We start from the raw sequence: 16039 nt of genomic DNA, 5'->3' as shown, positions 1-16039 counted from the left end.
TGTGTATTTTCCATGTGGGAATTATCTTCATGATGATGTCGATGAAAAGGCTTAGGTTTTGTAGTATACTTGTGGGTGGAGCTCTGATAGGATGTGACATTGGACATTATTTAAAATTGTTTTTTTTTGTTTTGATGTCTTGTCTAATTATTTTAGAAAGCTTGTTAATCCTTTGAGTTTTTGTTATGGCTTTCGGGTAGCCACTTGACTTTATTTTGTTTTGGTTTTTGTATTAGTTACCTTTTCTAGAATTTGTTTGAAGTTTACAAAACAATGTGAGTCCTCTACCCTTGGAGTTTCTCTTACAAACCTTTTGTAATGTTTATGAACAAAGTTTTATTCAAAAAGTTTTTTATTGCTTTATGATTAATTATATATGATGGCTAATGGGGTAGAAGGTGTCACAGATGTCGTCGCTAGAGAGGATTTTCAGTAAAGTTGCATGGCCAAGAATAGATAAATGGAGTAATTGGGTGTGGGTAGATATTGTGACACCATCTACCCGCATACCATACTAATACAATAAGTAAAACTGAATCAAAAAGAGTCTATCATTAATGAAGCTCATGTTGTCCAACATAGAGAGTGTCACACTTTAACTAAGCAATAACCAACTAAAGTTTAAATGAAACCTAATACATTACAATAACAATTATCCTAAAAGCATAGGGAAAAAATAAATCTTAACTAAGTCTCAATGTTACATCCTATCAGAACAAATTTCCAAAGCAAAGATTAGACCTCACCATTGACATCATCAATGTCATGATGAATCTTACTTTCAACAACATTCAAATAGAACAAATGCAAGAAATAGGGAATGAGAAACAATTCACTTTGACTCACGATATAGAATATAACCGGATAGTCAAACACACTTAACAATACAATGAACAATTAAACTATAGTAGCAACATAGTAATAACACAATTTATTTTACAACAACAAGATCTAATACGATTCATAACTCATTGATTCATTCACATGCATAATGCAATGCACACAAACTACATATACTCATGCATGTGGCACCAGTCAAATTGCATGGTGTATTACCATAAAACAACACACTGGGTGGCTTGAAGTTTATGTTGGATCACACCTTTATCACGTTCTACACTAGAAAGACATACAACCAACGTTTACTCATGACAACTATGTCATGCAAGTTCTGTCCCATGTACACAATGGGCAAAATCAGGGTTTCTTGAACCCAACTATCCCCAAGAATTGATCCCCAGACTTCCACACAAGGGGATTTTCCCTGGTGGTGTACTCCATATCGTACTCATAAAAAAATAAGTATGGATATGATGCATGTCAAACATGACTCGATGCATTATCACATTACAACAATACACTTCATCATTGTATATCCATTTTTTTCATCATATAATCACATCATAGCTAAGCCTTGCTTAGACTTCTCATCACATCAAGATACAAAACAAAACACAACACATCATTCCATTCACCCATGGTTCTTAATCATGATATTAGCAGACTAAAAAACATCAAATAGACATTACCAATATGTAGCACAAGGGTTCTAATCACAACCACACATACTGATTACGAATGAAGAAAACGTGAATTATAGAATGGCACCCAATGACACACGTTCCTCGCCCTGCATGACTAGCTTTACACCCAGAAAAAGTGTCACAAGGAAGCCCCTGGAGCTTCTATTCCAGTGAAGTTCATTCCACACCCAGTGTGAGAAGCCCCGAGAGCAATCATTGCTCTCAACCTCGACGACGCTCAATGAGCCCAAGGTGGTGCCTAGGGTCATATTAAAAGCCATACATCTTGTCGAAACATGAATCATAAACCACAACTCCAAACATCAATTTCTTACAATTCACTTGGTAAAAGTGTTCTAACATTATGTTATACTTCTGAAAGGCAAAAGTTACACATACCAATTACATACTCATACAATATCTCCTCAGGCAATTACCTAATTCATCCACTTAGGATTCTCACAGAAAATTATGGGTAACCCAAGATTCACAAGATTAATCCAAAACATGAAATTAATTATATAAGCATGTTAACAACATTGATTATAACACTGAAGAGTCATGGGGAAGACAAACAAGTAAGAGACACACAAATTTGGGAAATTCCCCTCATAAACATGCAATAGAGAAGGGAAGGTACTCAACATACATCCCACACGTAGAACGAGACTACTTATTTTTCCTCTTACCTTGATAAACCTTAGACGTAAGATGTGGATCTTTAAGGTGATCTCCCACAAACTCTGATTCTCCTAGTTCTTCATAGTGCAAGCATACAAGAATGAAATACTAGAGAAGCGTAAAAATGAAAATGACTCAAATTTTCCTTTTTAAAACTTAACTCTTCACTAATCCAATAGTTGAAACAATTAACACTAGTTACAAAACCCTTCTCTCAAATAATAAAATAAATCATTTAATTATAAAACCATATAATACATCTAAGTGTATAAAATAACTAAAACAATTATTAAAAATAACCCAAATAAATATTCAAAATAATTACTAATTAAATAAATATATTAATAGAAAATTTGGGGTGTTATAATTCTCCCCTCCTTTTTAGAATTTTGTCCCCAAAATTACCTAAAGCAAACAAATAAGGATATATTTTCCACATTTGACCATTCAGCTCCCAAATAGAACTTTCTTCAGTATTTCCTTCCCAAACAACCTTGACTAAAGGAATTTCCTTACCTCTCAACTATTTCACTCTCATATCTTTAATCCTTAAAGGAATAGTTTCATATGTAAGATTATCCTTCAACTGAATGTTCTCGGATTCAATAACATGGGAAGGATCATGCACATATTTTCTAAGTTGAAAAACATGGAAGACACTATACAAGTTTGAAAGAGACGGTAATGCTATTTGATAGGTTACATCACCATATGTGCACGAGTATATCCATATATGTAGAAGTAACCAGTTTAGATATTAATATATTTATTCTATATTGATAGATTAAAATATAAAAATTAAAATAATTAAAATTTTTATTTTGATTAATATTTTAAAAATGAATAAAGAAATAATAATTTAAAAATAGGTTAAAAACCTAATTTAGTCCCTTATTATAATTTTTTGTTTCAATTTATTCCCATTTTAATTTTTTGTCTCAATTTAGTCCCTAATAAATTAAATTGTTGCAATGTCGGACTTCTGTCCAAATTCTTTAAACGGAGTTAACTGTTGGTCACGTGGATGCCAAATTTTTTTAGTGCATCTGGAACCAGAACGACCCGTTCTGAAATCAGAATGGCCCGTTCTGGTTGCACATGTTGTGTGTTAAATCTGAATTTGGAACGGGCTATTCCAAATGCAAGATTAACACACCACGAGTGGAGTAGAACAGGCTGTTCTGGTTTTAGAATGGGCCGTTCTTGATAGAAAAGAATGGCACAATCCAAGAGGGGGGTGAATTGGATTCTATGACCCTTTAAAAATCAGAGTATTTAGGATCTTTATTTCACTTTTAAACTTTTCTAAGACTGAATTTTCAAATGAAGCTTTTCTAAAGACTTGTTATGAAAATATGAATGCAATATGTTTTCTTGATTACAAAATTGTGAGGTTCAAATATAATGTTCCAATTCAGATTTAAACCAACAATTTTCACATACATATGTTAATCAAGAATTATCTTCTTTAATGTTCAATCAAGCAATTACTCAAAGTAAAAGATAAGGTAGAAGAAGATTGCACAAGTCTTTTATACTGGTTCAACCACTACACATGTGACCTACATCCATTCCTTAATCAACACCTGATTAAGATTTGTTCCACTATCTTAAGCAAGGTTTACAAGCACACACACATGCATATACTTCAACACAAAAGATAACCACTTTCTTGACCCCAAGAAAGCACCCCTTGTAGAACCCACTACAAGAAACCTTACCACTTGAGAAACCCTTCTCAAGATTTTTACAAAGATTCACAAAGAATAAAGGAACGAATTCACCTGGAATTCTTGAACAAATCTTTATCTTCCCTTTTCAAGATATGATGATGATGATGATCTCACAAAGTTTTTCACAAAACGTTTTTGCTCTTGGATTTCACAAAGAAAACTCTCCAAGATTTCAGAAAGACTCCCCAAAACGCTTTTCACAAATTGATTATCAGTTCTAACTCAATGTCTGAAGTTTCTCAAAGTTCAAACTATTTATAAAAGTTTCAGACGCAGATAATCGATTATTTTAAAGAATAATCGATTATTTTGTTCTTCAGGTTTTCTGGAAACCAGCCAAGAACAATATAATCGATTATTTTGCTGGATAATCGATTATTCTAGAAGGTTGTTCCTGGGATAATCGATTATTTTGGAAAATAATCGATTATTGCAGCAAGGCATTCCATTTTGCCTATTGCTGGAATAATCGATTATATTTAACGATAATTGATTATTTTGAGTTAGTTTTTCAAAACTTCATTTTAAGTCTCAAAATAACTTTCCAACCTTTTCACTCATCATCACATACCTCTACTTAGCTTTAGATATAGATTTGCTTATGCACAAAGCATACTAAGCACACACAATATAAAAACTCAACTAATTTTCTAAGCTCTATAACATAGTACTATTACATAGCATTTTCTTGACTCTTCCTTGACTTTGTTTTTGTGCTTCCAAGTTGTTGTTGTATACTCGTGTTGTGATCATCAAAACACCTTTAAGCTTCAAGCTCTCCTAAGCTCAACAATCTCCCCCTTTTTGATGATGACAACCCATGATTCATATTATATCAATCCAATTTCAGCCATTGTGCTTTCAATTCATTCCAACCTGCACAATACACACACAAGCACAATACCTGCAAAAATACAACACCTATACACACACTACCATACCATTTCTCCCCCTTTGGCATTATCAAAAACAAAGTAAGCCAAGATTGATAATTATAAGCCATGTACAGAGCATCACAATATAAAAAGTTCAGCAATCCAAATTTATCAAATACAAGTCATTTGTGCACCATCCAAATTCAAGTCATTTGTGCACCAATGAATCACAAATCAGACCAAGTCAAGCCAAAAGAGACAAAACCAGAGCATATCAATCAGCAAAATTAAAACCAAAATATCACCACATATGCTCACAAAAATAGAGCATTTTAGCACCAGCATTCCAAATCAGACTTTGGAATCACTATCAAGTCAACACATCAGTAAACCAAACTTCAAATTCATCATAATTTAAATTGTTCAACAACAAAACATTAAAATTGTTCAGAAATTAAAAACCTTACAACCAAATTGAAATTAATTGTTCCAAACCAGAATTTAAACTCCCAATTAAAACAGAAACACAACAAAGATCAATCCTCATCCTCCGGTATCCCAAGTTGAGCCTTGATCAGCCTCACTTCATGGTCCAGATCATCAAATCTGTTAAGAATACCAGAAAACAAAGACTCATGTCTTCGCGACATTTCCATAACCGCATCAATTTTGTTGATCATCAATTGCTCAAAGGGTGAAAACAGCTTCAGTTCCGCTTCAGGCTCCCTGCTCGGTTCAATTTCCACCTGTGGTGGCTGATCTTCATCGTGTGACGGAACACCGTCTTCATCGGTTGCCTGCTCCGGAGTTGGGGGCACATCGCCTTTAAACACCCACTTGTTTTCTTGCTTAAGCATCCCCATGTGATGCATTGAGGACTTTTCTATCTTGTTTGAAGCATGCAAAATTATTTTTCTTTCTCCAGATAAATCTATACCGGCAACTTCAAAAATCTTAGACAACAAAAGAGCATAAGGAATTGGGCCGTCTTCCTTCCTTCTAGCCTTCCACATACAATTGTTCACGACCGATACCCAATTGATCTTTATTTTCTTCTTAATCACATGCATCAACAGAATGTCATCTCTTGACATCTGAGCATGGTTGTGCAACCTGGGTTTCAACATCCAAGCAATAATAAAAGAAATTAAACGAGAGTTCTTTTTCGTACCTCCCGCCAAGAATTTCTCATAATTTGTGTTCACCGGGTTCCTTTGACAGTCCCAAAATGTTGTTAGCTCTTCAAAATCCCCAAAGTTGAACGGTTGGGGTTTCTCCTGTCCAGTGCCGCTCAGCCCTGCAGCAGCCGCCAATGTCGGTCCGTCCAACCGAATCATTTTCCCTTTTACCACCGATTGCATAATGCCTTCGTTGCTTGTGGCAAAACAGAGGAATAACCTTATCAACTCAGGATAATAAGGTCCATCCATCTCCAAAAATTTCTTCAATCCTTGGTACTCCAAAAGGATTGGAAAACTGAAACCCTCATTCTTAAACCATTCAAGTTTAAGGGTCTTCGGAGGAATGACTCTCCGTTCGGCGTACCACTCAAAATAGTACTCTTGAGCTTTCTTATCAGCAAACGACTTAGTTATCAGCTGCCCAGAGGGTAGAGGTCGTTTGCTCCCCCTCACTTCAAGCTTCTTTGGTCTTTTGGATGAAGATGCCATGAGTGGGTGTTGAAGAAGATGAAGAAGATGAGAGATTTGAGAGGGTTTGAGAGAGTTAGGGTTTGAGGGTTTGAGAGAGAATGAGAGAAAATGAGAAAAGGGAGGGTTTATGCCCTAATGGCTTCTGAGTGGGAGGTTATAGGAGGTTCCAAACGTTTGGCGCGCACTAAACCGTTTAAACGCATCAGGAATTTTAAAAACTGCCCAGATAATCGATTATTTATGCAAATAATCGATTATTTGCATCAGTAAAAACCCCTTAAAAACACAATCTGATATAGATAATCGATTATTTTCAAGATAATCGATTATTACAGAGGGTATTTTCTCCTAACACAGTCCAGATAATCGATTATTACCCAAGATAATCGATTATTACAGTGACTCTTGAGTTCCTTCTTACCAGATAATCGATTATTGCCCAAATAATCGATTATTTCAGAGGCTCTTGGAATTCTTCATGTTCCAGATAATCAATTATTACCCAAATAATCGATTATTTTCATGGGTTTACTTAAGATAATCGATTATATCTTAAGATAATCGATTATTCCAGAGAAGTTTTGCTTCTTAGAAATTTTAACTTCTCAAATTTCACCAAGTCTTATTTGTCACTTTAAATACTCTCTTCCAAACATCTCTAATTATCATTCTCAAAACATAATCAATTCAAACACGATTCATTGATTATTCCCAATTCAATTCTCAAATTGTTGAATCTTTCCCTTGGTAGAGGTTTTGTAAAAATATCAGCTAGTTGTTTGCTAGTTTCTACAAACTCTACAACACAATCATTCCTTTGCACATGGTCTCTCAAAAAGTGGTGTCTTATCTCAATATGTTTTGTCCTAGAGTGCAAAATTGGATTCTTGGTCAGATTTATTGCACTAGTATTGTCACACCTCAAAGGAATTTTATTCAACTCAACTCCATAATCTCTTAATTGTTGTTTCATCCAAAGAATTTGAGCACAACAACTTCCAGCAGCTATATACTCAGTCTCAGCTGTACTCAAAGCAACACAAGCTTGCTTTTTGCTATGCCATGAAACAAGTGCACTACCTAGTAAGTGACAAGTTCCACTTGTGCTCTTCCTATCTAGTCTGCACCCAGCATAGTCTGAATCTGAGTAGCCTATCAGACTTAGTGAGACTCCCTTTGGATACCACAACCCCACATTGGTTGTACCTTTCAAATACTTAAGGATTCTCTTCACACTCTTCATATGAGATTCTTTAGGATTAGCTTGGAATCTTGCACATAGGCACACAACAAACATTATATCAGGCCTACTTGCTGTCAAGTACAAGAGTGATCCAATAATGCCTCTATACTTTGAACTATCAACAGCAATTCCTTTCTCATCTAAGTCAAGATTGCAATTGTTTGATATAGGTGTGGCAGCCTCCTTACACCCTTCCATACCAAACTTTTTCAGAAGTTCATTGCAATACTTGCTTTGACTTATGAATATTCCATCATGCATTTGTTTGATTTGCAATCCTAAAAAGAATGTAAGCTCTCCCATCATTGACATTTCAAATTCTCCTTGCATGGTTTTAGCAAATTCTTTACATAGAGAGGTATTTGTAGATCCAAACACAATGTCATCCACATATATTTGTACATACATTGTATCATTTTTAAATTTCTTTACAAACAATGTATTATCCACCTTTCCTCTTTCATAGTCATTCTCAATCAAAAATTTGCTCAACCTGTCATACCATGATCTAGGAGCTTGCTTCAAGCCATAGAGTGCCTTTTTGAGCTTGTACACATGATTAGGATTTTTAAAGTCCACAAAACCCGGTGGTTGTTCAACATACACTTCCTCTTGTATCAACCCATTGAGGAAAGCACTTTTCACATCCATTTGATACAGCTTGAAATTCTTTATAGAAGAATAAGCAAGAAGTAATCTAATGGCCTCTATCCTTGCTACAGGGGCAAAAGTCTCATCATAGTCAATCCCCTCTTCTTGGTTATACCCCTTGGCCACTAGTCTTGCCTTATTTCTTAGTATTATCCCATATTCATCAAGCTTATTTCTGAAAACCCACTTGGTTCCAATAATTGGATAATCTTTTGGTAATGGCACTAAATCCCACACTTCATTTCTTTCAAACTGATTTAGTTCCTCTTGCATTGCCATTAACCAATGTTCATCTTTAAGTGCTTCATCAATGCTCTTAGGTTCAACTTGTGACACAAATGCCATAGTGTTGCAAATGTTTTTAATAGCACTCCTAGTTGACACTCCCTTACCAATATTTCCAATTATGTTATCCATTGATAAGTCTCTAGAAGTTCTCCATTCCTTGGGCAATTGTTCACATGTTTCCTTTGCTTTCTCATGTGATTCACTCTCCTTAGGCACTTCACTTGTTTCATTGTCCAATAGGGATTGATCAAGCAACTCAGTTAAATCTTCAATTTTAGTTTGCCTAGTATCTTGCTTATTTGACTCATCAAATACCACATGGACAGATTCTTCTACAACTAGAGTTCTCTTATTATAGATCCTATAAGCTTTACTATTTGTAGAGTATCCTAGAAAAATTGCCTCATCATCCTTTGCATCAAACTTTCCAAGTTGTTCTTTCCCATTATTCAGCACATAGCATTTACACCCAAACACTCTAAAATATGAAATGTTAGGCTTCTTTCCTTTGTATATTTCATAGGGTGTTTTCTTTAATATAGGCCGAATCAGAACTTTGTTTAACACATGACAAGCAGTGTTAATAGCATCAGCCCAAAAATATTTTGGCAAGTTTGTTTCATTCAACATTGTTCTAGCAAGTTCTTCTAAGGACCTATTTTTCCTCTCAACAACCCCATTTTGTTGAGGTGTCCTAGGTGCTGAGAAATTATGGTTTATACCATGTTCCTCACAGAATTTCTGAAACAACATGTTTTGAAACTCACCTCCATGATCACTTCTAATAGAGGTGATGTTTGAACACTTCTCATTTTGAACAAGCTTTGCAAATTTTCTAAAGGCATTAAAAGCATCATTTTTATTTGCAAGAAACATAACCCATGTATATCTTGAGTAGTCATCAACAATCACTAAACCATAGTAGTTTCCGCCTAGGCTCATGGTTCTTGAAGGACCAAACAGATCCATGTGAATTAATTGTAAAGGTCTAGTTGTGGAAATCTGATTTTTGCTTTTAAAGCTAGCCTTCACTTGCTTGCCCTTTTGACAAGCATAACATAGTTTGTCCTTGCCAAACTTGAGTTTAGGTAGACCAACCACTAATTCTTTCCTACACAGCTTATTCAAATGATCCATATGAATATGTGAAGCTCTCCTATGCCAAAGCCATATATTTTCTTCTTGGGTTATTAGACACTTAGTACTTGAGATTGCTATTGAGTGTTCTAAGTCAAGCATGTATATATTGTCAATTCTTTTTCCTATGAATCTGATTTCTTTTGTCTTTTTATCACAAATCAAGCAACATGTATCATCAAATTCGATTTTAAAGCCTTTATCACTTAGTTGACTAATACTCAACAAATTATGTTTCAAACCATCAACAAGCAATACATTTTCAATCAATGTTTGAGAGGAGGAATTACCAACATTGCCATGACCAAGAATTTTCCCCTTGTTGTTGTCACCATAGGTAACATACCCTTCATTCTTCAATTTCAGACTTGAGAATTTTGAAGGATCCCCAATCATATGCCTTGAGCAGCCACTGTCAAGATACCAAAGTAGATTTTTGGCCCTCAAGCATTCCTACAACACAAATTCAGAGGAAAAATTTAGGTACCCATGTGAAGGGTCCTTGTTGGTTAGTTCTCAGCCTTTGACTCTTTTCAACCCAAACCATCTCTCCATTTGGAACTCCATATTTCTAGAATAACAGTTCCTAATTGTATGGCCTCTTTTACAGCAATAAAAACAAGTTGCTTGTCTAGAAAAGTTGCTTTTAAATTTTCTAAAATTTTGATTTTTCACAAAAGCTTCTTTCTTTGACTTAAATGGTATGCTCATGCTTTGGTTAAAACCAAGTCCATTCTTATCAAAAGTGTTTCTTTGTTTTCCCAAAAGAATGTTTAAGTTTGAATTTCCATTTGTGAACTTTGCAAGAGTTGATCTCAAATCATCATTTTCTTTTTCAAAAGTCTTGCAATGTTCACAAACATCTTTTGAGGAATGAGCTTCACTAAAGTTAAACATAGTTTGAAGATTTTCATGCTCATGCTTCAAATCTTCAAGCTCTTGTTCAGCTTTAATTAAAGCATTTTCATACCATTTCAGCTTGTTTTTTAGCTTTGAATTTAAGGCTCCTAATTTTACAGCTTCTTCATGGATTTGTATAAAAGCTTCTTGGAGTTGATCATAATCCGGATTTGATTCAAGGTCAGAGTCACTTACAATTGTGTCTTGGTCAGTTCCAGCCATCAAGCACAAGTTGTTCTCCTCACATTCGGATTCATCACTTGATGTGCTTGAGTCATTATCTTCCCAAACAATGTAGGCTTTCTTCCCTTTTTCATTTTTCTTAAATTTCCTCTCCTCTTGTTGCTTCTTCAAGAGATTTGGACACTCAACTTTCATGTGTCCCGGTTTTCCACATTCAAAGCAATTGAAGGAGGATGTGCTTGCTTCCTCTTTCTTGTTTGTCTTTTTATTGAATTTGTAGGGGAATTCTCCTTTCTTCTCATGAACTTTCTGAACTTCTTCACCAGCAAATTGAAGTTCTCGGTCTCGGAATCATCGGAGCTTGTTTCTTCGCACACCTCTTTTCCTTTGGAAGATTTCAAGGCTTTCAATGACACTCCTTTACCTTTCTTATCTTGCTGCTCATGTTCATCAAATATGTGCAGATTTTGCTCATGCTCTCTCAGCTTCCCAAAGAGAGTAGCTAATGTCAAGGAGGTCAAATCCTTTGATTCTTCAATGGCTGTCACCTTTGCTTGCCATGATCTGTCCAAGCATTGTAGCACTTTTAAATTCAGCTCTTCCTTCTCAAATTTTCTGCCGAGGTCAACAAGGTGATTTATCAAGTGTGTAAATCTCTTTTGAAAGTCAGAAATAGATTCACCATTTTGCATTCTAAACAACTCATATTCTCTTATGAGAGTATGCTTTCTTGATCTCTTCACATCACTTGTTCCTTCATGAGTGACTTGCAAAGTGTCCCACATTTCTTTAGCAGATATGCATTGTGAGATTCTAAAAAATTCATCAATAGACAATGCAGATGTTATGATGTTTTTGGCTCTCTTATCATGTAGGGCTCTCTTCTTTTCCTCATCACTCCATTCACTCCAATGTTTTTCCTTAAGCTCACCATCATCACCTTTTTTCATAGGGATATAGGGTCCATTTTCTATAGCATCCCATACAGCAATATCAATAGCTTCTATGAAAATTCTCATCCTAATTTTCCAATAGACATTGTTTTCACCATTGAAAACAGGAGGTCTATGAATAGACACACCCTCACCATAGGGTAAGTTGTTGTTGGCCATTTTTGAAATCTTGAATAACTCTCAAGAACCTTGCTCTAGATACCAATTGATAGAAAAGAATTGCACAATCCAAGAGGGGGGTGAATTGGATTCTATGACCCTTTAAAAATTATCAGAGTATTTAGGATCTTTATTTCACTTTTAAACTTTTCTAAGACTGAATTTTCAAATGAAGCTTTTCTAAAGACTTGTTATGAAAATATGAATGCAATATGCTTTCTTGATTACAAAATTGTGAGGTTCAAATATAATGTTCCAATTCAGATTTAAACCAACAATTTTCACATACACATGTTAATCAAGAGTTATCTTCTTTAATGTTCAATCAAGCAATTACTCAAAGTAAAAGATAAGGTAGAAGAAGATTGCACAAGTCTTTTATACTGGTTCAACCACTCCACATGTGACCTACATCCAGTCCTTAATCAACACCTGATTAAGATTTGTTCCACTATCTTAAGCAAGAAGGTTTACAAGCACACACGCATGCATATACTTCAACACAAAAGATAACCACTTTCTTGACCCCAAGAAAGCACCCCTTGTAGAACCCACTACAAGAAACCTTATCACTTGAGAAACCCTTCTCAAGATTTTTACAAAGATTCACAAAGAATAAAGGAACGAATTCACCTGGAATTCTTGAACAAATCTTTATCTTCCCTTTTCAAGATATGATGATGATGATGATCTCACAAAGTTTTTCACAAAACGTTTTTGCTCTTGGATTTCACAAAGAAAACTCTCCAAGATGTCACAAAGACTCCCCAAAACGCTTTTCACAAATTGATTATCAGTTCTAACTCAATGTCTGAAGTTTCTCAAAGTTCAAACTATTTATAAAAGTTTCAGACGCAGATAATCGATTATTTTAAAGAATAATCGATTATTTTGTTCTTCAGGTTTTCTGGAAACCAGCCAAGAACAATATGATCGATTATTTTGCTGGATAATCGATTATTCCAGAAGGTTGTTCCTGGGATAATCAAGTATTTTGGCAAATAATCGATTATTGCAGCAAGGCATTCCATTTTTCCTATTGCTGGAATAATCGATTATATTTAACGATAATTGATTATTTTGAGTTAGTTTTTCAAAACTTCATTTTAAGTCTCAAAATAACTTTCCAACCTTTTCACTCATCATCACATACCTCTACTTAGCTTTAGATATAGATTTGCTTATGCACAAAGCATACTAAGCACACACAATATAAAAACTCAACTAATTTTCTAAGCTCTATAACATAGTACTATTACATAGCATTTTCTTAACTCTTCCTTGACTTTGTTTTTGTGCTTCCAAGTTGTTGTTGTATACTCGTGTTGTGATCATCAAAACACCTTTAAGCATCAAGTTCTCCTAAGCTCAACAGTTCTGGATTTAGAATGGACCGTTCCAAAACTTGAAAATAAAAATTCATAACATATCATAAATTCAAAGACAGTCTTAACTATAGTTAGTTTTTACTCAACTAGCTATTGTTAACCTGCACCGACTTTTCTGTTAGACTTTTCTGTTATTCTGTTTCACTTCTGTTATTCACCTTTGTTAGCTGGTTTGTATATAAATACTGTGCAGATGGTTAATAATAAGCATGCAAGTCTTTGATCATTTACGTGCTATTTTTCTCTCTCCGTGTTTGCACTTTTCTTATTATGGTATCAGAGCTCTTCAATTGAAGAGCTCTGCTGCGCACTCTTATTTTGGTGTTCTTTCTATTCTTTACCACCATGAATGATGCATCAGAGCAAGCTCCAAATATGCATAGTTACCTCTACCTTCATCCAAGTGAAAATCCAGCAACAACACTTGTATCTCCATTACTTGATTCAACGAATTATCATTCATGGAGTCGATCGGTATTAAATGCACTCAGCGCAAAGAACAAAGTTGAATTCGTTGATGGAAGTGCTCCACAGCCACCGAAATCGGATCCTATTTACACTGCATGGCGCCGTTGCAATAACATGGTTGTTTCATGGCTCGTTCATTCAGTTTCACTCTCAATTCGTCATAGTATTTTGTGGATGGAAAACGCTGATGAGATTTGGAAAGATTTGAAGTCACGCTACGCACAAGGAGATCTTCTTCGAGTTTCAGATTTACAGTTTGAAGCATCTTCCATAAAACAAGGTGATCTTTCTGTAACTGAGTTTTTCACTAAGCTACGTGTTGTCTGGGATGAAATTGAAAATTTTAGGCCAGATCCTGTTTGTGCTTGTACTACAAGATGCACGTGTAATGTTCTTTTGATTATTGCTCAACGCAAATTAGAAGACCGAGCAATGCAGTTTCTCCGTGGATTGAACGATCAATACAGCAATGTCAGATCACATGTTTTACTCATGGATCCATTGCCTCCTCTCTCTAAAATTTTCTCGTATGTTGCACAACAAGAACGTCAACTTCTTGGAAACAATTTTATGATACAGGTTAATTCAGAAAAGAAAGAAACAATGATCAATGCAGTTAACTCTTCAAATGCTTGTTCTTATTGTGGACGAGCTGGTCACAATGAAAACGTCTGCTATCGCAAACACGGGTTTCCTTTGAATAATGATAATAAAGGTAGTAAAGGAATGTTCAATCGCAACGGGAAGATATGCACACATTGTGGAAAAAGTGGGCATACGATAGACATTTGTTATCGTAAACATGGTTTCCCACCTGGACATAGGCTATATAATGTTAAGAACGCTAGTGTGAATAGCACTGTGACTGGTGATGGCAAGGTCACTGATAATGATCAACAGACTTCTGAGAACCAAGATCTCCGCTTCTCATCTCAGCAGTTTCAAGCCCTGCTAGCTTTAATACAACAGCCAAGTAATGGAAACCCAGCATCACACACTTCATATGTTAAACAGATCAGTTCTATTTCGTCTTCTAATCCAGGTAAATGTCCTTCCGTCGTTTGTTCTGCAATTACACCACACACGACTCCTTGGATATTAGATTCAGGAGCCACTGATCACGTGTCTTCATCATTAACACATTTTTTTCCATATATTACTATAAATCCCATTGTAGTTAAACTTCCCACAGGACAACACATTGTTGCTACTCATTCTGGAACGGTGAAATTCACAGAGTCTTTCTTTTTGACTGATGTCCTATACATTCCTAGTTTTACTTTTAACCTCATTTCAATTTCTAAACTTGTTTCTTCTCTCAAATGTGAACTAATTTTTTCTCTCAATTCCTGTGTCATTCAGGACATGACCAACAAGCAGAAGATTGGTACAGTTGATGTAAATGGTGGTCTCTACCAAATTACACTTAAACCTGTCATTTCCCATTCTGTCTGTACTAGCGTTGTTCATCCTTGATGTAATAAAATACCTATTGACTTGTGGCACTTTCGTTTAGGTCATATATCTCATGATCGTATGCAGTGCATGAAACAATATTATCCCTGTTTGATAAGTAATAAGGATTTTATGTGTAACACATGTCATCACGCTAAACAACGACGTCTTCCTTTTCCTTTAAGTAATTCGCATGCATCTCAACCTTTTGAAATTATGCATATGGACATATGGGGTCCATGTTCCACAACTTCTATGCATGGACATAAATATTTTCTCACAGTGGTTGATGATCATACACGTTTTTGTTGGATTTTCCTTATGTCTTCAAAAGGTGAGACTCGTACTCACATTCATAGTTTCATTAACCAAATAGAAAACCAGTTTGGAAAACCTATAAAGATCATACGTACTGATAATGGTGTTGAATTTTCCATGCATCAATACTTCATGAGTAAAGGGATCATCCATCAAACTACATGCATAGAAACACCTCAACAAAATGGTATCGTGGAACGAAAGCATCAGCATCTTTTAAACGTTACACGAGCATTGCTTTTTCAATCTAATCTACCTTTAAACTTTTGGTGTTTCGCTCTTTTGCATGCAACGTATCTCATAAACTGCATTCCCACTCCATTTTTAAATAATACTTCTCCTTTCGAAAAACTATATTCTCGACCATGTGATATCTCTACTCTTCGCATTTTTGGATGTCTGTGTTACACAAGCTCCCTTACTGCTCATCGT

General features: G+C 35.3%; 1 protein-coding gene across 1 annotated transcript; it reads left to right on the top strand.

The window, feature by feature from the left end:
- The first annotated feature begins 13711 nt into the window (after positions 1-13711).
- On the top strand, positions 13712-15310 carry LOC145954411 (uncharacterized). Its single transcript, XM_083068532.1, has one exon. It carries the CDS (start codon positions 13712-13714, stop codon positions 15308-15310), a length of 1599 nt encoding a protein of 532 aa, XP_082924658.1.
- The last annotated feature ends 729 nt before the right edge of the window (positions 15311-16039 follow it).

The sequence above is a fragment of the Cajanus cajan genome, chromosome 1 (genome assembly GCF_000230855.2).
Source record: "Cajanus cajan strain Asha chromosome 1, NIPB_CcT2T_4, whole genome shotgun sequence".
Classification (NCBI taxonomy): Eukaryota; Viridiplantae; Streptophyta; class Magnoliopsida; order Fabales; family Fabaceae; genus Cajanus; species Cajanus cajan.
The sequence above is the reverse complement of the archived record's forward strand: the minus strand, read 5'-3'. Positions and strand labels throughout refer to the sequence as shown.

Coding starts and splice junctions, on each gene's coding strand:
- LOC145954411 (XM_083068532.1), top strand. CDS start 13,712: ATGAATGATGCATCAGAGCAAGCTCCAAATATGCATAGTTACCTCTAC.